Raw genomic sequence first — 21,185 nt, forward strand, 5'->3', positions numbered from 1 at the left:
AACACTAACTAATTAATGCATGAACCAATTAACCGAGATAATCAACTTCCAGATAGAGGAAGTCGAATCATGCAATACTCAAAACTCCTACATAGATAGATGATGTACAATTACTAGATATAACAATTAAAAACCATAGGAGCTTGTACGCATAATCGTGACTTAACTTGTCCGATGAAGCAGTCACCACAAGATCAGCACCACCAACAACCTGCAAAAGGAACAATGCATGTCAAGCATACAAAGGAAAAAAAAAATAGATATATATTTATAAGAATGAAAGAGTACGGCAGAAGACAAACCTTCTTTGATTGACCAATCAACGTTGATAAGATGCTCTCTCCAGAAACGATCAAAGATAATTATCTCCCTCTCTTACGTTACCATTCAAGAAGTCCTACAACGTGGTGTGTATTAATTCTTTATAATAAAACCCAAAAAAAATTAAAAAAAAAAAATAATAAAAAGGAGCGGCGATATTTAAGAGGGGAAGGGGCACTTAATGCGCAGTATGTCCTCTTGCCAGCTTGTTGCACCGTCCTCCATCTCCTCTCTCTCTCTCTAAAACCAGTTCAACTTCTCTCTCTCTCCGGAAGAAACAGAGAGGAGGGAAACGATGTCTTCGGATGACGAAGGAAGAGAGGAATACCTCTTCAAGATTGTGGTGATCGGCGACTCTGCCGTCGGCAAATCGAATCTTCTGTCTCGTTACGCTCGGAACGAGTTCAGTGCGCATTCCAAGGCCACGATCGGCGTTGAGTTTCAGACTCAGAGTATGGAGATTGAAGGTAAAGAGGTTAAAGCTCAGATTTGGGACACTGCTGGCCAGGAGCGGTTCCGTGCCGTCACCTCCGCTTATTACCGTGGCGCCGTCGGTGCACTCGTCGTTTACGACATCACTCGCCGCACTACTTTCGAGAGCGTCGGACGTTGGCTCGATGAGCTTACGAGTAAGACTCTCGCTTTTTGATTCATTGGATGTATAGGATTTCATTTTTGAATATGGGATTCAGAGAGTATTGGGGGAGACTCTTCCTGCTCAATTAGGTCGTAGGTCTTGACTAGAACTGAGAATTTGAAACCAAGTTTGCTATTTTTGAGCCCCTTCAAAATCTATTAGAAGTCTTCTCATTATCTAAAAATTGTAAATTCATGGGTTCTTCTTATGTATATAAAATAAGTTTACTCATCATGTTTCTACTAAACACAACAGAGCATTGCTTTCGCCCAAAAGATGCTATATTGGCTTTAGAAACAGAGGAGGATGCTACTTCTTATGCACTTCATTCTCATGATTATAGCTTTATGCGATCATTGTTGATAAACCAACCAATATGTGGCGATTCATATAGACGTCCTTGTTTCTGTGTAAAACTATATATAGAAAGATTGGGAATTTTTAATCTGTTCTGAGTTCTAAAAAACAGTCAATTGATTTGCTCTGTTCTCAATCAGTCCATTCGGATACAACGGTGGCGAGAATGCTGGTGGGAAACAAGTGTGACTTGGAAAACATAAGAGCAGTGAGCGTGGAGGAAGGGAAAGCACTAGCAGAAGCTCAGGGACTCTTCTTTGTGGAAACATCGGCACTTGATTCAACCAATGTGAAAACAGCCTTTGAGATGGTGATACTTGACATCTACAACAACGTGAGCCGTAAGCAGCTTAACTCAGATACTTATAAAGATAAACTCACCGTGAATCGGGTAAGTCTTGTTAAGGACGATAACACTACTAATGCGTCCAAACACACCTCTGGTTTCTCCTGTTGTTCTTCCACTTAAACCAAATTAAAAAAAAAAAATCCAAAACAATCTATTTATTTTATTTTTATTTTTCCCTGAATTTGTCTATGTGATATGTTTTATATATATATATATATATATATATATATATATATATATATTGTTTCTTTGTTTTGTAGAAAGATAAAAAAAATCCATGAATTGTATTTTATTTTTTTGCCTCCTCCTTTTATAAAATTTTGGCAAAATAGTGAAATCATCAATAGTATTTTTATAAAGGTCTGAAGCTGGCTAGATGAGGATGATGCACTCACAGGAACCGAGAAGCTACAGTACTATGGGGTGGTGGGTTTGTTAGTTTTACAGACTTTGGTCTGGTTTCCAAAGCTTTAACACACATACACTAGTCTAGATACTCTGTTAAATGTTACAAATGCTGCAGATGTAGAAATCGGATTTGAAATTGGATGCTCCACTCTGATGGTGGTGACAAAAAGAGCGTAGAGTATTGAGTATTTTTGTTTGCAATCAAAGTCAAACACACAATGCCTTTTGTAATATAAAAAGAGCAGGTACCTAAGATCATCCACTAGTTTACACGTACCTACCGAAATCAACGGCTAGGGAAATCAAGTGACAACAGACAATCGTCATCTATGCGCTTTAGTAATGACATGTGATGATCATGTTTAAGCTTACACACTTTCAGATTGAGAAGCAAGAGAGAAAGAATCTCTTTACGAGGAAGTCTATGAACCCAAACGAAGAAACTCTAGCAGCAGCCGCGTATTTGATCTTCTCCAGAGTCAGTTCCACATTCTTGACCCGTTCCTCGAGTTGGACAACTGCTTTCCTCCTCTCCAAGGAAAGGTCCTCGAGCTTTGACTCCAAGAAGTCGAGCTTGAAGCCTGCCTTCGTCAGCTCGGTCAATTGGGATTGAGCATTGGTTAGTTCAGCCAGAGACAAGCTCTGTGGAGACTTGCTCAGTGTCTCGATGAGGGAGAACAAGAGAGTGTAGTATACTGCCCTCAGCTCCGGGTACTTTGGAGCGAAATCTAAACAAAATCCTTGGTGCTGCTTCAGAAGCCGGATCGCTGATTGACCCTGACAAAAGATTGGATTAGGTTTCACCAGATTCAGAAAGAAGAGCTATCTAGTAGGAGGCTCCAAAACTTACTTGAGAAGCAAGGACCCGGACACCTTGGAATTCTGATAGATCATTCTCAGTTGACTGACCTTGATGAACAACTTCGTCTACTTCAACGAAGACTTGAATGGTTAGTATGTTGTTCTCGAGGTCTTGAAGCTCGGTAAGAGGCAACAGACCCTCGATACCCCATTCTGTGGCCTCAGCGCAGAACAAATGGGATCTCCCGTTGTCTGTTCATAATATATATCAAACTTGTGCCTTTTTCTTGTTCATCAATCAATGGGATCAGATAAATATAAAAGTTATTGAAAAAAAAAAAAATCATTACAATTTGATCTGCGGAGCTCTTTGCCGGAATGATTCAAAAGAAGGAAGAAAAATCTAACTCTCCTTTTCCATCCAAGTCTCAATGATTCAGGATTAGGTACGCACAGAAACAGAGACAAGTCATTATCATAACCAGGGCATCCCTTGGTATCAACAATAACATGCCTAAAGACATGCAAAACCTCTCTTTTAGACAATTCGGGTAAGAAAGAGACGCTGGAGATAAAAAGAGTCTTGTCCATTTACCATTCGCACCCGCCGCATGAGAAGGGCGTCGACTTCATAACCTCTTTCCTGTCTGAGAAGTTGTCTACCTTCAAAATCCAACTCTTCCTCAACTCCGTCCCCATCTGTCCGAGAAGTTGTCTATCTTCAAGTGTTTGGATTCCTTCCTCTTTCATGTTATCAAGGATACAACAACAGGAGGCGTAAGACAAACAAAAACTTTACAGCTCCTCCGATTCTCCTACGTCAAACCATCCCCTATATTAAAGAGAAATTGAGACACATTTAGCAAAAAAAAATAATTACATTAACATGCCATCTTATTATATAAAGTTGGGTTTTCAAAGTTAGTCATTAACAAGATTTTGACATGTGTCAAGTTTATATCAATTTAAGATTTTTACATGTGTAAAAGTCAATATTTAATAGAAAAAATTTGAGATTACAACAAAAACAAAATATTTTGTTTTTTTTCAAAGTTATCCATTAACAAGATTTTGATATGTGTCAAGTTTATATCAATCTGAGATTTTGACATGTGTAAAAGTTAATATTTAATAGAAAAGATTTGAGATTACAACAAAAACAAAATATTTTGTTTTAAACAATATTAATAATGTAAAAAGATAATTATAAGAAAATTACAAAAATTAAAAGGAGATTATATATAATATTTAATAGAAAGAATTTGATTACAACAAAAATAAAATATTTTCTTTTAAAAGATATTAATAATGTAAAAAGATAATTATCAAATATTACAGAATTTATATAAAAAACAAGATTTTGACATGTGTCAAGTTATCAATCTCAGATTTTGCATGTGTAAAAGTTAATATTTAATAGGAGGAATTTGATTACAACAAAAATAAAATATTTTCTTTTAAAAGATATTAATAATGTAAAAAGATAATTATCAAATATTACAGAATTTATATAAAAAATTACAAAGTTTTTTAAAATAATTATAATGAGATTATATATATATATATTTCATAAAATTCAAAATTATAATATTATATACTTATTTTTAATTTTAAGTTATTAATTCTACAAAATATAGAAAAAGGGATTAAGTAAAATATACGGTTAATTATTAATTCTAAATTTTGTAAATACTCATATTTAAATAGTTTATTCAAAAACACTGCTTTCAACTTTGTTTAATTGGGAAAGTTTTTATAAATGGGAAAGTAAAATTTTCTTATTTTTTTAACCAAAATTTTCTTCTACTTTCTCCTTTTTCAGTTGGAAATAGGTAAGATTAATTTGTTGACCCAAAGAAAAGATTAATATATGCATCTTCTTTTCCTAATACTGTATTATAAAATTTATTGTAGTATGTTTAGATTGATTTATTTAAATTATATTTTCATCTTTGAATTATTTGGGATTCATATATTACCGTGCTTATAATTTTCTATTTTTTCTTTAATTATGTCAAATTAATTTTCTTCTAATTTCTCAACCTTGATTGGTTGGTCATAAACCTTCTTTTTTTGCAAACATAATCATTACCATTATTCAATCTCAAAGGGAGATAAAGAGTAGAAGCTCATAAACCTAATGGATGGATAAAATAGGATAATCAAACATAAGCTTACAACAAACATAGATAGATAAATTGGAAAACATAAATTGTTGTTGATAGATCCATATGAGCTTAAAGACTGTGACACTTTGATTTGCGGAAATGTTTAAAAGAATTGATTTGGCCATATATGTCACCAAAATACACTTATTTCTTGGTCAAAGGTCCTGAGAGAACTTCATGATGGGTGACCTTCCTGGAAGTGACTGTCGAAACTGTGCGAGTGAGGACAAACACACAGGAAAATATCATTTATTGATTTGTATAGTCGATAAACAAGTTTTTAAAGCCTCCCAAACGTAACAAACCGGCCATCGAATATGGGTGGGTCCACTTAGAAAGTGGGCCCATGGACTGAGAGTGGACATGGGGTCACTAAGCAATGTGGCGGTTGAGGCGTTACAGAGATAGAGGCTACATCATGGTGTGTCAAAGACACTTCCACGAATACATTAAGATATTTAACATTAGTTACTATCAAAAGATTTTGTGACGTTAGAAAAAAGTTTTTACATTCGTTGGCTGTCGGAGCAAGCCATTTTGAGATAGCAAAAAGACGTGAACATTTTCTCTCGTCACATAAGGAGGGCAGAGTCGAGGTTCTCTCTATGGTGGAGAAGGTTGGACACAAGTTTATCGCTCCAAAAGAAAAAGGTGGAGGAGGTTGAACGCAAGTTTATCTCCCCCAAGAGAGGATGACGGAGCCAAGGTTCTTTCCATGGTGGAGGAGGTTGCACGCAAGGTTCTCTCCATAAGGGATGAGGGTGGAGCCGAAGTTTTCTCCATGGTGGTCATATATTATTGTGATGATACATCATTGATTAGTATTTTTTTTTTCCAACTATTTTTTGAGCCAACAATCTTAGTAATAAAAAACCTACGCAGAAGTGAAAGTTAAATAATTAGCTTAATGTGTTCATATAGACATTTTCTAGGTAGTGATAAAGAATATATTTGTAACATAGAGTATATGTGTAAAAAAAACATTTTTAATAGTAACATACGTAAAAGATTTGTAAATTGGTATAAATCAGTGTATTATAACAAAAATAAAATTTATTAATAACCTACAACAAATTTTAATATATTTTTGTTAAATTTAATTTAATTTATAAAACTTTAAACCCGCACATCGGGCGGGTCCTCATCTAGTTATATTTATAAAAAAAAAACAATTAACTGAATAATAATTAGATATGTCATCAATTCTCACACAAATTTAAATATCACATATTAAACTAATTAAATAATTACATACTATTTTCAGTCAAAATTTCACTAAAATTTACTTACAAATATACAAGTCAAAGTTATATTATTTTTAAGAAATCAATATAAGTAAAATATTCTAAAAATGCTATAAAAACATATAAAGTTAATAAAAATAAAGAACATATAACTTATTAACAAAATCACATAAAAATGTTATTTTTATATTAGTATTGTTACCATAATAATTTAAATAATTAGCTTTTAATAGTTATTATAATTGATTATAAAAATAAATATATTATCCTGAATTATCTCCAACTCATTAAAGGAAACTTAATTCCCAATAAATATAGATTTATATATATTCATAAATATAAAAAAATAACAACAAATTAGGGGATATCATGATGTGTGATTATTTATATTTATCTAAATATGTAAACTAATTATCTCAACATTTAGTGTGATTATTCATTGAAAATGGAAATATTGATTATTGAATAGGAATATACGTTTTAATTGTACATTAATCTATGTGCTATTAAAAAGGAATGAGACAATAACCCTTATCATTATAAATAAACTTAGTACCCAAAAAATTATAATATATTTAAAATAAGTGATTATTAGATTATGAAAAATTGTTATAGTTACTGGATTAACCATAAATATAAAAATTTGATTTTTAAAGCACACAAGAAATTTATATTTCCATAAATTGTAACATTATATAAATATTTTCTTTACCACATTCACATAATTCACGGGTGAAACATATTCTTACACGAATACGTTGACTTAGAAATTTCATTAACTAGATTAGGACCCGCGGTACACAGCAGGGCGAAAATATTTATAACTAAAATATTAAAATTATAAATTGTATTTGTTGGGAAATATGTTATAATTATATAATAATTGTTAAATAAATCATATAATACTGCAGTATAATTTATTTTTTAGATAATATTTATTTAAATTTAATTAGATTTGTCTATTTTATGATACTAACAATGTTAACAAAATAATGAAATGATGTTTACCCGTGTAACACCGAATTACTGATATTTTTTAATTTATATAAATATCGATAAAACCCCGCTATATAACTCCGTCCCGAGATATTTTAACTCACACTATATCATCTTAACTTTTAATATTTATTGTGTATCTACGGTATAATATTTATCATATTTAACTTTTTAAAAGTTTTAAATATTTTTCATATTTAACCTTTTAAAAATCTTTAAAATAAAAAACCGGAATAAACCAAATAAAAGTTTTTAAAGTTTGAATGCCTGATAAATCAAGGATCTACTCATTTGTATTCAGAATCATTTTGGCAATTGAGAATATAATTAATGTCGTATTTATTGTAATGTAATTTTCCGGAAATTTTGTTTACAAATTCATTTTCTGGAAATTTTATCTAGAATATTAGCAAAATAGTATATTTTTGCGGATCCTATGAAATTTTGGACATCGTTTTGTCTACAATCTAAATAAACGGAGGCCCTTAAATTATGAATTATCAAGAGGCCCATAAAATACTAAGAGGTCCATATAAAATTGCTAGAGGTCGACACAATTAATTGCATTAGTAGCATTAATTGCAAAAACTTTCCTTATTAATATTTTTGAGCAAAAACTGCTGCAAAAATACTAGTATAGATTCTTCTAGTTTTGTTTTAATGGTGAAAACGCGATAAGATGTGTTAACCCGCCATTTAAGGTATGACCCACAACACATTTAATGATTTTAACCCGCAAAATTTTTATTACTTTGATTAAGAAGATTTTTTTTTCAAGTTTAAGTAAAGTTATATTTATTTAATTAATTATCAAATTAGTATTTAGTGCAAATAGTAGTGGTTCCTATTTTTAGAAAATTAGGATTATGGGGAATAATTGTTTACAAAAATCAGAAATGTTAACATAATTTAATAAATTGTAAATTAATAAATCAAAAAATTTAATACAAATGGCAGGGTTGTAAATAAGTTGGAACTTGAGGAATTTTTTCATAAATGTTTCTGAAAATGTATATATAGATTTTTTCATAATGTTTTTTTTTTGTAATAATCCGTTATTTATAGAAACTATTAACAAACCAATTAACTCAAAAGATTTAAATAGCCTAATCACAAATATTAAATCAATAAATAAATTATCTTCAGAAAATTTAGTTTAGAATCCGATTGTTACTAACATATAATAAAATTAATTAATTAAACTACCGAATAATTTAGTATATGTTGTTATGGTTTCATAAGAAACATGCAAAATTGTTATGATTACAAAATAAAACATAAGAGATATGAAATTGATTTTTAAACCATACATGTTGCAATAAATAGTAATATTTTATCAATATTTTCTCTTACACATTTAAAGATTTCACGTATGAAATATATTTTTTACACGAAAAACGCAGCTTTGAATTAAAAAAAAAAAATTAGTTACATATTATATTTGACACAAAAAAATATTGGTTCTAGAATAATAATTTCACTTATAATAATTTTCTTTAAATCGATTTATCCCGCATATATTGCGGGTTGTTCCCTGAAGTAGTTTAATAATAATCAGGGAGAGCTTGTAAATAATAAAAAAATTTGTAATAATAAAAAATCCATGAATTGTAAATTTGTAATTTATTTTTTGCCTGCTCCTTTTATAAAATTTTGGCAAATAGTGAAATTAAATATACTAGTGAAATTAAAAAATTTGTAAATCCATGAATTGTAAATAAAAAATAAAAACAAAAATTGTAAAATTTATTCATGGAGTTTAATAATAAAAAAAAAATCCATGAATTGTAAATTTGTAATTTATTTTTTGCCTGCTCCTTTTATAAATTTTGGCAAAATAGTGAAATCATCGCTAGTATATTTATTTTATCTTTGTAATAATAACTTGCCTATTTTAAATAAACTAATTTTGTCAATATATGGGAAAAGGGAGGGAAAAAAAGGAAAATTTCTAAAAAGGCAAAGATGGGTTTTGATGGAGTTTTCTCTGGTTGTGTAATAACGAAGATGAACGGAGAATAATTTCTTTCCTTTTTTTTTTTTTTTCTTCTACAATTCTTCAATTTTTGTTTTCTTCTCTCATTTTCTCTGTTTCCACGGCGGCGATGTCATTACCTCCGTTTGGCTGCCGTCTTCTCGCGGCGGCGGTGACCCTCTATCTAATAGGTCTGTTGTGCGTGTGTGCTGACACGAAAGGTGGTGGTACCGCTCCGAAGATTCCTGGTTGTACCAATGATTTTCAAATGGTAACACAATTTCCCCAATTCCAGTTCCTTATTATATAATTTCACGTTGAAATTTTCGGTACAGTGTTCATCAATAAACCGGAATCGTTATCTTCTTTATATATATTTTTTTTTTGTTTTGTGCCTTTTGTCGAACGCAAGTGTATATAATTGATGAAATAGATCAAATTTTGCAAACACATGTTTTGTTTTTAGCCTCTGATGTTATAAAATTTCAAAAAGTTAGGGTTAAACCCTTAATTGAAATCAATTATTTATAGGACGAGATTGATGGTACAGTCGTATTACTCATGCAACTACCGGATTATTGTAGGTCAAAGTCGAGAATTGGGTTAACGCAGAAAGCGGCGAGACTTTTACGGCTATGACTGCACAGTTTGGGGCACTGCTTCCCTCTGATAAAGACAAAGCTGTTAAACTTCCGGTTGCTCTCACCACTCCTTTGACCAGTTGCTCCAATTTAACCTCCAAGGTCTTCTCTTCATCTTATACACCATTCTACAGCCTTTGCTTTCCAAAATCAAAACTTTGATTAGAGAGAAATCTCAAACACAGAGAGTTTCATAATGCTGTTACTTAATGTTAATGTAGTTTCTCTCTTTTTTTTTTTTTTGCAGCTATCTGGTACTATTGCGTTATCTGTGCGTGGCGAATGTACTTTCTCAGCTAAGGCTGAAGTTGCACAAGCAGGAGGAGCTGCCGCTTTGATCTTGATAAACGATAAAGAAGGTTGAGATTTTCTAACCTTGCTATTTCTTGCTTTGTGGTTCTTGTTTTGATGAGACTCTGATTTCTGTTTCTGTTGTCTTTGCTTTTTTTCTTTAGTGCTGGATGAGATGGTTTGTGATGAGAATGCTACCTCCTTGAATGTTTCTATACCTGTTTTGATGATTACAACTTCATCTGGAGATGCACTGAGGAAATCCATTACGCAAAATAAGAAAGGTAAGTACTAACCCTTTTTCTATTTGTGACACTAGTATGTATGATCCTCATATCATTTCTGACAATTTCAGTGATCGTCTATCTGTTTTTGTTTGTTACTGTTCTTTTGATTGCTATGTGGTTTTCCTCTGTGTTTTTTGATGCAGTGAAGCTTTTATTGTATTCTCCAAAGAGCCCGATTTTGGATTATGCAGTGGTCTTCCTCTGGCTAATGTCTGTTGGAACAGTTTTCATTGCTTCTATTTGGTCACATGTCACCAGTCCTAAGAAGAATGAGGAGCAATACGATGAATTATCACCCAAGGTTTATTATACTTCGCATTTTGGGATTCTACCGAAACTAAACTTCGCTTTAATATCTTAGCATAGATGAAATCATGAAACAATATTTTTGTTAGAAATTACTTACAACATCCACTTATACACACTAATTCTTGTTCTTTTCATATCATCTGAATCTTTTTGGCAGAAATCTTCAAATGATGATGCTACCAAAGCTGCTGAAGATGAAACTCTTGATATCAGTGCTACAGGTGCTGTTATCTTTGTCATATCAGCGTCCACGTTCCTCATTTTGCTCTTCTTCTTCATGTCAGCGTGGTTCATCTTGATCCTGACCATATTTTTCTGCATTGGTGGTATGCAGGTAATGTTGGCTACTCTTGAGCATATCCTTAGTATTATGGCTCAATAACTAAATTTATGATCGCATTGTATTTTTATGTCAATATCCTAATTATTAATATCTGTTTCTATCTCAGGGAATGCATAATATTATCACTACACTCATAAAAAGGTACTCTCAGAAACCCAATTAAGTTGTTGAACCAGAAAAGCGCTCTATTCCAGCTAGTTAAAACCATCATGACATCATGTGGTGCTTTATCTTATTTCATGTTTTTATTTCTGCAGGAGATGCAATAAATGCGGCCAGAAGAGTGTAAAATTCCCTCTGCTTGGGAATACCTCAATTCTCTCACTCGTGGTTCTGTTATTCTGCTTGGTGGTTGCTGTCGTCTGGTTAATAAAGCGCAAAACTTCCTACGCATGGGCAGGCCAAGATATTTTTGTAAGTCTTTTTTAGCCTGCTCATTTTACAGTTGTCTAAAGCCAAATTATTATCCTTCGATTTGCCTGTCTGTCTAAACAAAACTATTGGCTTGACGTACTCAACATTTTCTTTCACTTCTTGTTCAAATCCAACTCAAGGTTCTGTTTTGTCTCAGACATTTATCGGTTGACAACTAAGTTGTAGCAATTACTTTAACATGCTTTTGGTTCACGTGACAGGGTATTTGCATGATGATAAATGTCTTGCAAGTGGCTCGGCTACCTAATATCAGGGTAAGTTTTCTGTATCACTGTATGTGTTTTCTTTGTGATTTCTTTGTATGTGTTCTAATGTGTGTCTCACGTTTAGGTTGCTACCATTCTTCTCTGTTGTGCGTTTTTCTATGACATCTTTTGGGTATTCATATCACCACTAATCTTCAAGCAAAGTGTTATGATTGCGGTGAGTTTTCGATATCTTCCTCCATTTACCAAAGTGTGTCTCACAGCTTAATACTTAGTTCTGTTTCTGCAAGGAGAAGAATATCTAATGCTCTTTGTTCAAAACTCCATCATTTCATATGATTTAGAAACTTGAGCCTCATCAAACCAGAGAATGTGTGCTGTCCTTTTTACTGCTGAGCATGATTTATATTTGCTCGAAATAGCCAAAGATTGAGTTTGAGTTCCACTTGTTATAATTTCATCTCAGTATAGAATGTTTGCACTTAGTGAGAGCTAAGAAGGTCGGATGATAGGTTAACCTCAACCACGTACAAGTTGGATACTAGATGATCATGTTTGTTAATCAATGGCATAGGTTGCACGTGGGAGCAAAGACACTGGAGAATCTATTCCCATGCTTTTAAAAGTACCACGGCTTTCTGATCCATGGGGTGGTTACAACATGATCGGTTTTGGAGACATTCTTTTCCCGGGACTTCTCATATGCTTTATATTCAGGTAGCGCTCTCGTGCATTGGCTTAACAATGATCCTGGTTCACAATTAAAACACTATCCTTATACAGTATGCGCCATTTCAATTTGGTTTGACTCTCAGATATGACAAGGAAAATAACAAAAGAGTCTCAAATGGATATTTCCCATGGTTGATGTTTGGCTACGGACTTGGGCTATTCTTAACATACTTGGGATTGTATGTTATGAACGGACACGGTCAACCTGCATTGCTCTATCTTGTCCCTTGCACGCTTGGTATATCGTTCATCTCAAGAAAAACTCTTGTTAGTCATTGTTTAAAACCCGACCATATATATATGCAAGGTTTCTTACAAAGGTAGTGCGGTTTGCAGGAATCACGGTCATTCTAGGGTTGGTGAGGAAAGAACTGAGGGACTTGTGGAACTATGGGACTGAACAGCATCCAGCTGCAGATGTAACTCCATCTCCATAAGCAGAAATTGCTTCAAATCAAACATGAGAACTCAAAGTCAAAACTCTTGAAATTGAAAAACAAGAAGAAGAAGAAAATCATTTTTTTTTTTTTTAATATATACAAAATCATTCTTTTTTAAAAAATTTAGCTCATGAATCTAAGAAATCTACACTTTTGATGCATATACATGTAGTCTCGAGCCCACCAAACGTATATAAAGTGTAATGTATATGTACAAATATTCCCTCACAACTTCTGTTTCTAAATGGAGACAAGTTTGTATATCCCCACTGTACAAAATACGAATAAACATAAGCCGGCTTTGTATTTCACCTTTGTGTTGATGTGTTCTGTTCTGTACATGGAATTAATAGAGACCAAAAAAGTCAAAGACAGATAAAAGAGACTTTTAAATCGAAACGGTGTCGTGTCATGTTTCTAAGTTGTTGCCCCCCGTCATCTACACATAGACGTACGTGTTTGCAGAGGTATGTTATAAAAGAAGTGAGAGAGAGAGAGAGAGAGAGGAGCAGATCTGGAAAGAAGAAGAAAGAAACTGTTAAATTTTTTTAGCCGGCGGGAAACCGATAATTCGTGGGGGAAAAAGCTCCTCTTCTCTCTCCCCTTACAATAACATCCCTCTTTCGCTTAAACCCTAATTCTCGAGATCCCTCAAACCCTAACTATTTTCAATTACAATTGGCGGAGAGAGCGAGAACCTTACCCAACAGATTTTGTTTACTCTCTTCCTCCGAATGATTTCAATGTCGTGTATCTCAAAACCTTTGGAGGAAGAAGAAGAAGAAGATACGCAAAGCAAAATCGAACTCAACGACCACCACCACGCTGAATCTGATCTTCCTGTTCGTTACGCATCTCTTGAGAGCGTCTACTCCGTTTCCTCTTCTTCGTCTTCATTGTGTCGTATTAGCGCCCCTACTGCTTCATCATCACATAAGCAATTCAGTCATGCGGATGGTGGTTTTGAGTTGCGCTCTCATCGCCGACCTGATATTGTTCACGTTTATTGTCGTCGTAAGAGGAGGAGCAGGAAGCGGCGTGAGTCTTTCGTCGAGTTAGCAATATCTCAGAATGTGGGAGTGGAGCAAAAGGGTGGGATTGTGAAAACTGAAACTACGGAGGAGGAGGAGGAGGAGGAGGAGGAGGAGAAGAAGAAGCCGAAGAGGAGGAGGGTTGGTAATGGCGAGCTTATGAATTTGGGCGTGGATTCTACTACTTTAAGTATCTCTGATACCCCGGGTTTAAGGGGGTGTCGAATCAAAGCTGTGTGTAGCGGAAGTAAACAAAATGGATCCTCCCGGAAGAAGAAGAGTTTTGTCAAGAATCAGGACAAGGTTCTCACAGCTTCTGCTACTGCTAAGAAATGGGTCAGGTTAGGATTCATTTACCATTTATTCTTCGGCAATGTAGACATTTTAGTGCTAATTGGTACACTATTAGTTAGTTTGATGTTGTATGACTGGCGAGTTTTGGGCATGGCAGGTTGAGTTATGATGGTGTCGATCCTACAACTTTCATTGGGCTACAATGCAAGGCAAGCGTTGAGCTATTAAGTTATCTGCTTTAGCTATTCCCTTCTGTCTTTATGAAAGGGACTTGTTAACAGTTGATTTTTGTCTAATATCTAGGTTTTTTGGCCATTGGATGCTGTTTGGTATCCTGGTTCCATCATTGGATATAATGTAGAGACAAAGCATCACATTGTAAGTTATTTCTTTCTATTGTATCTGGTTCATGTCATTATTTTTGGTGACTGATTGATTATCTAAATGCTTGTCTTTTTCACCACTATAATATGCTGCAGGTTAAATATGGAGATGGAGATGGCGAGGAATTAGCTCTTCGTCGTGAAAAGATCAAATTTTTAATTTCTCGTGACGAGATGGAGTTGCTAAACATGAAGTTTGGTACCAACGATGTGGCCGTTGATGGTCAAGATTATGATGAACTGGTTATATTGGCTGCTTCGTTTGAGGAGTGCCAAGATTTTGAGCCTAGAGACATCATATGGGCGAAACTAACTGGTAAATGCTTTGAACCAAACCTATTTCTGTATTCTGGTACATGTATTTTCTTACCTTTTTTTGTAGAAAATATCCAGGCATATAACCTCCCTTTATAGTGTTAGGAAGCATATTAGTCACCATCTTTCTCTTTAAGACCTAATTGCTTTAGAACTTTGTGGTACTTAGTAAGCATGTATTGCCTAGCCTTTAAGACATAAACTTAACTTATTATGCATACTGAGAACCATACTGCTGTGTGTGTTAACTTTTCTGGACAGGTCATGCTATGTGGCCAGCAATTATTGTGGATGAGTCTGTTACAGTAAAGCGGAAAGGTCTAAACAACAAGGCATCTGGAGGAAGATCAGTCCTCGTACAGTTTTTCGGCACCCATGATTTTGCTAGGTTAGCAAATCGTTTTAATATCTTTAGAGGTTTTGTTATGCTACCGAATTGTTGAAATTAATGTTACACAAACACATCATAATTTTGAAGTGGAAATTGACTATTTTTCTTTTGGTTATATAGAATACAAGTCAAACAAGCGGTCTCATTTCTTAAAGGGCTTCTCTCACGATCTCCCCTGAAGTGTAAGCAACCTCGGTTTGAAGAGGCCATGGAGGAAGCAAAAATGTAAGTTTCTCTTGCTTTTCAGTAGCATTCTACTTTTTCAATTTCCCAATGTAGTGAACTTAACAAACAGACCATTTCTATATGTTTATCCGAACAAGAATGTGATGCCTGTGTTAAATTGCTGTAACTGACTTCACCTAGGTACCTAAAAGAATATAAGCTTCCAGGAAGGATGGATCAACTTCAAAAAGTTGCTGATACTGATTGTTCGGAAAGGACTAATAGTGGAGAAGTGGACAGCTCAAACTCTGGTGATGATCACACAAAAGATGGAGAAGTCTGGTTGCGACCAATGGAACTTGGAGATTGCTTGCATAGAATCGGAGATTTGCAAATAATTAATCTTGGTAATGTTTGAAACTAATTAGTATGTTGGATCATCCTTAGTTGGAATGGACTCTGCCATTATGCATAAGCCAAACTAATTAGTATATCACTTGTCTTTGTCTGTCAGGAAGGATCGTGACAGACTCCGAATTTTTCAAGGATAGTCAGCATACTTGGCCGGAAGGGTATACAGCTATAAGAAAGTTCATATCACTAAAAGGTCAATTAGTTACCAGTTTCTGTGCTTTTCTATATTAATCTGCAATTTTTTCGTCTCATACATGCACAATTTCTTGTTTTGACTTTAAGCAGATCCTGACGCATCTGCCATGTACAAGATGGAAGTGCTTAGAGATGCCGAGTCAAAGACTCGCCCTGTTTTCAGAGTGACAACCAACAGCGGTGAGCAGGTTAGGTTTTTAGGTGAAGGCTTGTGTGCATAGAAGGTTTGTTATAGCCATATGTTAAGTTGATATTTGATTTTTTGACAGTTCAAAGGGGAAACTCCATCTGCCTGCTGGAATAAAATATATAATAGGATAAAAAAGATTCAGAGTGCTTCCAATAGTCCTGATGTTATGGGTAAAGGACTTCTAGAATCTGGTACAGATATGTTTGGCTTTTCCAACCCAGAAGTCGATAAACTTATTCAGGTATTTCTTCTTGAATCTGAAGCTATGTGTAGTGGTTATAGTTGACTCCTTTTACTCCTTCATTCACTGGACTCTCAGGAGTTTTCGCTAGATTCTCCGTTGTACTCCTTTAGGGACCCTGAAAACTTTGCAGTGATCTGCCTTCTGTTTTGCAGTTAAAATGCATTATTAGGCATTTTATGTTTGGCATGGAAGTTTTATATTATCAAGCTATATGTATTAAATCTTTCTCCTTATCTCTTTCCGAGAGCATTTGAACTCTTAGATAAACTAAGAGTGGGTCCTGGTCTGCATTCTTTAAAAAGGAACCAAGTTTCGCAGAAGATTTCACCATTACGATAACTAATTTCTGTAAAAAAAATTGTGACTTCTCTTTATGTACTTTTTTGTGTTGTAGATTTCCAATTTCTTACTTTGCAATATTCTTCAGCTTCTAGCAATCGCATTTTATGTATGTTGTGCCCTATAATAAGTCTTGACCTTACTGGCAGGGGCTATCACAATCCAAACCACCTTCGAAGGTTTCTCAGCGCAAATATAGTTCAGGAAAGTATCAAGATCATCCTACTGGTTACCGACCTGTACGGGTGGACTGGAAAGATCTTGATAAATGCAATGTCTGCCACATGGATGAGGTTAACAATGCTTCTTTCTTGATTGAACGGTTTGTACGCCTTAATAAGTTAGTTATGACTTAGATTTTCTTTTCTGCAGGAATATGAGAACAATCTGTTCCTACAATGTGATAAATGTAGAATGATGGTATTACTCTCTCTGAGTTGTTAATACTATTTTATACCCTTTTAGATCTATAGTGTATAGTGGCTGGCATACTATCTTTTTCTAGATGATGCTCAGTATATTTTGATCCCGAACTAGGTCCATACTAGATGCTATGGGCAGTTGGAACCCCGTGATGGCATTCTGTGGTTATGCAACTTGTGTCGTCCTGGCGCTCTTGATATTCCTCCTCGATGTTGTCTTTGTCCTGTAGTAGGTAATTTGACCAAACCTTTTCGGTATGGAGTCTTTATATGCCTTGGTTAATGACCAACAAATTATCTTTCAGGGGGTGCTATGAAGCCGACAACTGATGGGCGCTGGGCTCATCTGGCTTGTGCCATATGGATCCCAGGTATAATCTTCACCAGTTGATATGTTACACTGCATGTTTCTGCTTTCTACTAAGGATTTTGGGGCTTTACCTTTATCCAAGATGTATGAGATCGATTGTGATATTATACAGAAACATGCTTACTGGATGTGAAGAAGATGGAACCTATTGATGGGATTAATAAAGTCAATAAGGTTTGAGATGTTTCTCTTTCAGGTTCCTTTACATCTGTTTTCTTAGACAGAATTAGTTACCTTTTCAACGAGAGAAGCACATTGTAGTCTAATTTTTAGTAGCCACGTGATGCTTGAATAGTTATCTTTTTTTTTTCTTCACACTTAAAAACAGGATCGTTGGAAATTATTGTGCAGCATCTGTGGTGTATCTTATGGAGCTTGTATCCAGGTAAGACTTATTTTGATGGCAAAAGAAAGCTGAATCATTGTTTACTAATTCACACATGACAATATTTTTATTGCTTGCCTTGTTTAAACTCTCTCATAAATATTAGTCATTGAATAAAGTAATTAACTAGAAATAATGATTGCTCATTTCAGTGTTCAAATAGTTCTTGTCGGGTGGCCTATCATCCACTATGTGCACGAGCTGCTGGTCTCTGTGTTGAGGTACTTTCATATGCTACAGTAGATCGTAAGATTCTACAGTCGTTCATAGATGTTACTCAACCACACAGATTTTACTAAAAAGATAGTTCTAACTAAGATAGCATTTTGTAGCTTGCAGATGAGGATAGGCTTTTTCTTCTATCAATGGAGGATGATGAAGCAGATCAGTGCATCCGCCTGCTTTCATTTTGTAAGAGGCATCGACAAACATCAAATAACCACCTAGAAACAGAGTACATTATCAAACCTGCTCATAATATTGCCAAGTACCTCCCACCTCCTAATCCCTCTGGCTGTGCTCGAACTGGTATGCAGTTGCATTGATCAATATTTGCTACTGCTAGAAATAAAAGTGTAGAATTACTGCATCTATTTGGAATGGAATGTTTTGCTCGAAATGCTCTTACTATACTTGTGGAAATGTGCGTCTTTTTTCAGCTAAATGATCTTACATTATTCTCTTACACGTGTTTATCACATTGTGCTTGCTTGTATTCAAATCTAATAAAAGAAGGCACTGTATAAGTCAGTTTATAGCTTTATCTTGCTGGATTATTAATGTACTTTCCCTCTGTTTCTGGTAGAGCCATATAATTATCTTGGAAGAAGAGGACGAAAGGAACCCGAAGCTCTTGCTGGTGCTTCTTCAAAACGTTTATTTGTTGAGAATCAGCCGTTTATTGTTGGCGGGTACTCTCGACATGAAATTTCAACCTACGAACGCATTTATGGATCAAAGATGTCACAAATTATTACTCCAAGCAATATTCTATCTATGGCTGAAAAATATACATACATGAAGGAAACTTACAGGAAGAGATTAGCATTCGGTAAGCTTTTAATCAACAATCGTAAAAGATGTTACTACTAGTCAAAGTTTCTGCTATGTTAAAGATCAAATTAGTGAAATTTCTGTAAGAAGATAAAACTGGTAGGATTTTTTTCTCATTAAATTCTTGGGATGTATGGTGCTTTCTTGTGATCATTTTACGTTTTATGGATTAGACAGGAAGTGATTCCCATATAGCTTAACATATATATCAGAATTAATTTTCTCTGATTTTTTTGTTTTCCTTTAAATGGTTTACTTTCTTCTACAGGGAAATCAGGAATCCATGGTTTTGGTATCTTTACAAAGCTTCCGCACAGGGCAGGAGATATGGTTAGGAATTCATAAATTGAACTGTCCATTCTTGCATAGTAAAGCGTCAGTCATGACAATATTGTGAATTGGGTGGGTGCAGGTGATTGAATACACTGGTGAACTTGTTAGGGCGCCAATAGCTGACAAGAGAGAACATCTTATATACAACTCAATGGTGGTACGTATCTGACCTTGTGCATTTTATATCTATGGTAATTAATTCTTTTTTTGGCTCGAGCACTGAACATTTTGTTAGCATTCCCTTAAACAACCTGCGGTGTTAGTATCTACATAATACATATCTTCCTAACTTTCTCACTGATTTTTGGGATCTGATATTTTTGGCTATGAGTACTGAAATGTTAGGTATCAATTTACCAAATAATTTCTTTTCTGATATAGGGTGCTGGGACCTATATGTTTAGAATTGATAATGAGCGGGTCATAGACGCAACAAGGACAGGAAGTATTGCCCACCTGATCAATCACTCATGTGAGGTATGGTCAAGTAGTTTTGACAATTTGTTATATGATTTAGTTCGCACCTGCAATATCATCACATTACTTATGGATATGTCCTGTACAGCCAAATTGCTATTCAAGAGTCATTAGTGTTAATGGTGATGAGCATATTATCATATTTGCAAAGAGGGATGTCGCAAAATGGGAGGAGCTGACCTATGATTACAGGTTTCTCTTTGTGCCTTTCTTGGGTGCTTTTTTGAAATTGCACTATCATATGCTGATTTTTTGTCTTTTAACATTTCAGATTCTTTTCAATTGATGAGCGCCTTGCATGTTACTGTGGTTTCCCAAGATGCCGGGGTGTTGTTAATGACACAGAAGCTGAAGAACAACAGGCAAATATTCATGCTTCTCGCTGTGAGTTAAAAGATTGGACAGAAGCCTGAGAGGTAAGCTATATTTGTTGATATGTTAACTTGAGAAGAGTTTGTCCTTTGTAGTTATTGAAAGCTAATTTCCAGGTTAGTAGATGTCTATCTTTGTTGAAGATGATGAGTTCTTTAACGCGTCTCTATCTCATCGATAGCGGCCTAATTTCATGGTGAGGCCAGCCATTTCTATTGCAATTACATGCGTTCATTAGTCACAAAGAAAACTTTATCTCAATGGAAGTTATCAAATTTACTTACAAAATCCTTTTGTTTGCCATTCAATGGAAGCTCATAACCATCTGTTTCGACTTGCATGTGCTTACTTGATCCAGAGTCCAGACCTTCACATCTGTGTGTACACGAGATCTTTGTGAGGATGTCACATGTTTGTGGATTCTCATGAGCTGGCTAGCTTCCCCCTCTATAGAGGCCCATTAATCTCCCTGAACACATACTGTAACTCTCAGTACTCTTAACTTGAGATCGTTCTATCCGAAGGTTTTGTAACAATCCATTTCTTGTACAGATATACTGATAAGTACTAGAACCATATTAACCCTTTTTGTAACAAGAGGCACATTACAATCTTTGGGTAAATGAAAAAACCAGCATTTTCTTCTTTCTCCTGACCCGAATGAGCCTCAATCTGCTGTTTTTCTGATTATAAGTTTTAGCATAATGGTTCTACTTATATACGTATCATGGGGACTATACAACAATTGATTTTTTATCTGATAAGCACTGTGATTAGATATTCAACAAGGGATCAAGTTATGGAGTCGGAAATAAGAGGAGCTTAGTTTTCTTCAGTCTGACACAACATGTGAAGGAAAAAAAGTCGTTATC

General features: G+C 34.6%; 4 protein-coding genes across 19 annotated transcripts; 3 read left to right on the top strand and 1 right to left on the bottom strand.

Moving 5' to 3' along the window:
- The first annotated feature begins 459 nt into the window (after positions 1-459).
- On the top strand, positions 460-2,291 carry LOC104763695 (ras-related protein RABA5e). Of its 3 annotated transcripts, XR_015594930.1 has the most exons (4): positions 502-950; positions 1,456-1,706; positions 2,025-2,090; positions 2,188-2,291. XR_015594930.1 is itself a non-coding variant. In XM_010487038.3 (3 exons), exons 1-3 carry the CDS (start codon positions 617-619, stop codon positions 2,028-2,030), a joined length of 591 nt encoding a protein of 196 aa, XP_010485340.1. In that variant the 5' UTR covers positions 502-616; the 3' UTR covers positions 2,031-2,291. The 3 variants fall into 3 exon arrangements, 2 of the variants coding, with proteins under 2 accessions (XP_010485339.1, XP_010485340.1); XM_010487038.3 differs by having other exon boundaries at positions 2,025-2,291; XM_010487037.3 differs by lacking the exons at positions 2,025-2,090; positions 2,188-2,291 and having other exon boundaries at positions 460-950; positions 1,456-1,982.
- On the bottom strand, positions 2,282-3,932 carry LOC104763697 (MATH domain and coiled-coil domain-containing protein At2g42460-like). Its single transcript, XM_087507953.1, has 4 exons — positions 3,469-3,932; positions 3,224-3,387; positions 2,923-3,125; positions 2,282-2,849 (listed from the first exon to the last, which is right to left on the bottom strand). The coding sequence occupies exons 1-4, from the start codon at positions 3,621-3,623 to the stop codon at positions 2,451-2,453; spliced, it is 921 nt and encodes a 306-aa protein (XP_087364079.1). The 5' UTR covers positions 3,624-3,932; the 3' UTR covers positions 2,282-2,450.
- Positions 3,933-9,226: 5,294 nt separating this feature from the next.
- On the top strand, positions 9,227-13,251 carry LOC104763698 (signal peptide peptidase-like 5). Its single transcript, XM_010487040.3, has 13 exons — positions 9,227-9,527; positions 9,841-9,999; positions 10,145-10,256; positions 10,353-10,472; positions 10,619-10,776; positions 10,942-11,118; positions 11,234-11,268; positions 11,385-11,541; positions 11,763-11,816; positions 11,893-11,985; positions 12,343-12,485; positions 12,584-12,738; positions 12,837-13,251. Exons 1-13 carry the CDS (start codon positions 9,387-9,389, stop codon positions 12,935-12,937), a joined length of 1,605 nt encoding a protein of 534 aa, XP_010485342.2. The 5' UTR covers positions 9,227-9,386; the 3' UTR covers positions 12,938-13,251.
- Positions 13,252-13,364: 113 nt separating this feature from the next.
- LOC104763699 (histone-lysine N-methyltransferase ATX2) lies at positions 13,365-20,958 on the top strand. Of its 14 annotated transcripts, none has more exons than XR_015594931.1 (26): positions 13,365-14,312; positions 14,423-14,474; positions 14,569-14,643; positions 14,745-14,964; positions 15,225-15,351; positions 15,475-15,579; positions 15,721-15,926; positions 16,034-16,126; positions 16,219-16,316; positions 16,398-16,559; positions 17,051-17,194; positions 17,274-17,321; positions 17,439-17,556; positions 17,629-17,694; positions 17,806-17,867; positions 18,022-18,078; positions 18,231-18,299; positions 18,411-18,606; positions 18,884-19,129; positions 19,400-19,461; positions 19,544-19,621; positions 19,846-19,941; positions 20,030-20,133; positions 20,213-20,357; positions 20,430-20,509; positions 20,672-20,958. XR_015594931.1 is itself a non-coding variant. In XM_087507954.1 (25 exons), the coding sequence occupies exons 1-24, from the start codon at positions 13,675-13,677 to the stop codon at positions 20,352-20,354; spliced, it is 3,264 nt and encodes a 1,087-aa protein (XP_087364080.1). In that variant the 5' UTR covers positions 13,381-13,674; the 3' UTR covers positions 20,355-20,357; positions 20,672-20,958. The 14 variants fall into 14 exon arrangements, 1 of the variants encoding a protein (XP_087364080.1); XR_015594932.1 differs by having other exon boundaries at positions 13,381-14,312; positions 20,628-20,958; XR_015594934.1 differs by having other exon boundaries at positions 13,381-14,312; positions 20,438-20,509; positions 20,628-20,958.
- The last annotated feature ends 227 nt before the right edge of the window (positions 20,959-21,185 follow it).

Source organism: Camelina sativa, chromosome 3 (assembly GCF_030686135.1).
Source record: "Camelina sativa cultivar CO46 ecotype springtype chromosome 3, ASM3068613v1".
In the NCBI taxonomy this organism is placed as follows: Eukaryota; Viridiplantae; Streptophyta; class Magnoliopsida; order Brassicales; family Brassicaceae; genus Camelina; species Camelina sativa.

Excerpts from the sequence above, each read along its gene's own strand:
- LOC104763695 (XM_010487037.3), top strand. The coding sequence starts at position 617 with ATGTCTTCGGATGACGAAGGAAGAGAGGAATACCTCTTCAAGATTGTG. Across the intron at positions 951-1,455 it reads TTGGCTCGATGAGCTTACGA|TCCATTCGGATACAACGGTG; the intron begins GTAAGACTCTCG and ends GTTCTCAATCAG.
- LOC104763697 (XM_087507953.1), bottom strand. The coding sequence starts at position 3,623 with ATGAAAGAGGAAGGAATCCAAACACTTGAAGATAGACAACTTCTCGGA. Across the intron at positions 3,388-3,468 it reads TCATGCGGCGGGTGCGAATG|GCATGTTATTGTTGATACCA; the intron begins GTAAATGGACAA and ends GCATGTCTTTAG. Across the intron at positions 2,850-2,922 it reads TCCGGGTCCTTGCTTCTCAA|GGTCAATCAGCGATCCGGCT; the intron begins GTAAGTTTTGGA and ends ATCTTTTGTCAG.
- LOC104763698 (XM_010487040.3), top strand. The coding sequence starts at position 9,387 with ATGTCATTACCTCCGTTTGGCTGCCGTCTTCTCGCGGCGGCGGTGACC. Across the intron at positions 11,269-11,384 it reads ATCACTACACTCATAAAAAG|GAGATGCAATAAATGCGGCC; the intron begins GTACTCTCAGAA and ends TTATTTCTGCAG. Across the intron at positions 11,986-12,342 it reads AGCAAAGTGTTATGATTGCG|GTTGCACGTGGGAGCAAAGA; the intron begins GTGAGTTTTCGA and ends TCAATGGCATAG.
- LOC104763699 (XM_087507954.1), top strand. The coding sequence starts at position 13,675 with ATGATTTCAATGTCGTGTATCTCAAAACCTTTGGAGGAAGAAGAAGAA. Across the intron at positions 14,965-15,224 it reads CATATGGGCGAAACTAACTG|GTCATGCTATGTGGCCAGCA; the intron begins GTAAATGCTTTG and ends TTTTCTGGACAG. Across the intron at positions 18,607-18,883 it reads CTCTGGCTGTGCTCGAACTG|AGCCATATAATTATCTTGGA; the intron begins GTATGCAGTTGC and ends TGTTTCTGGTAG.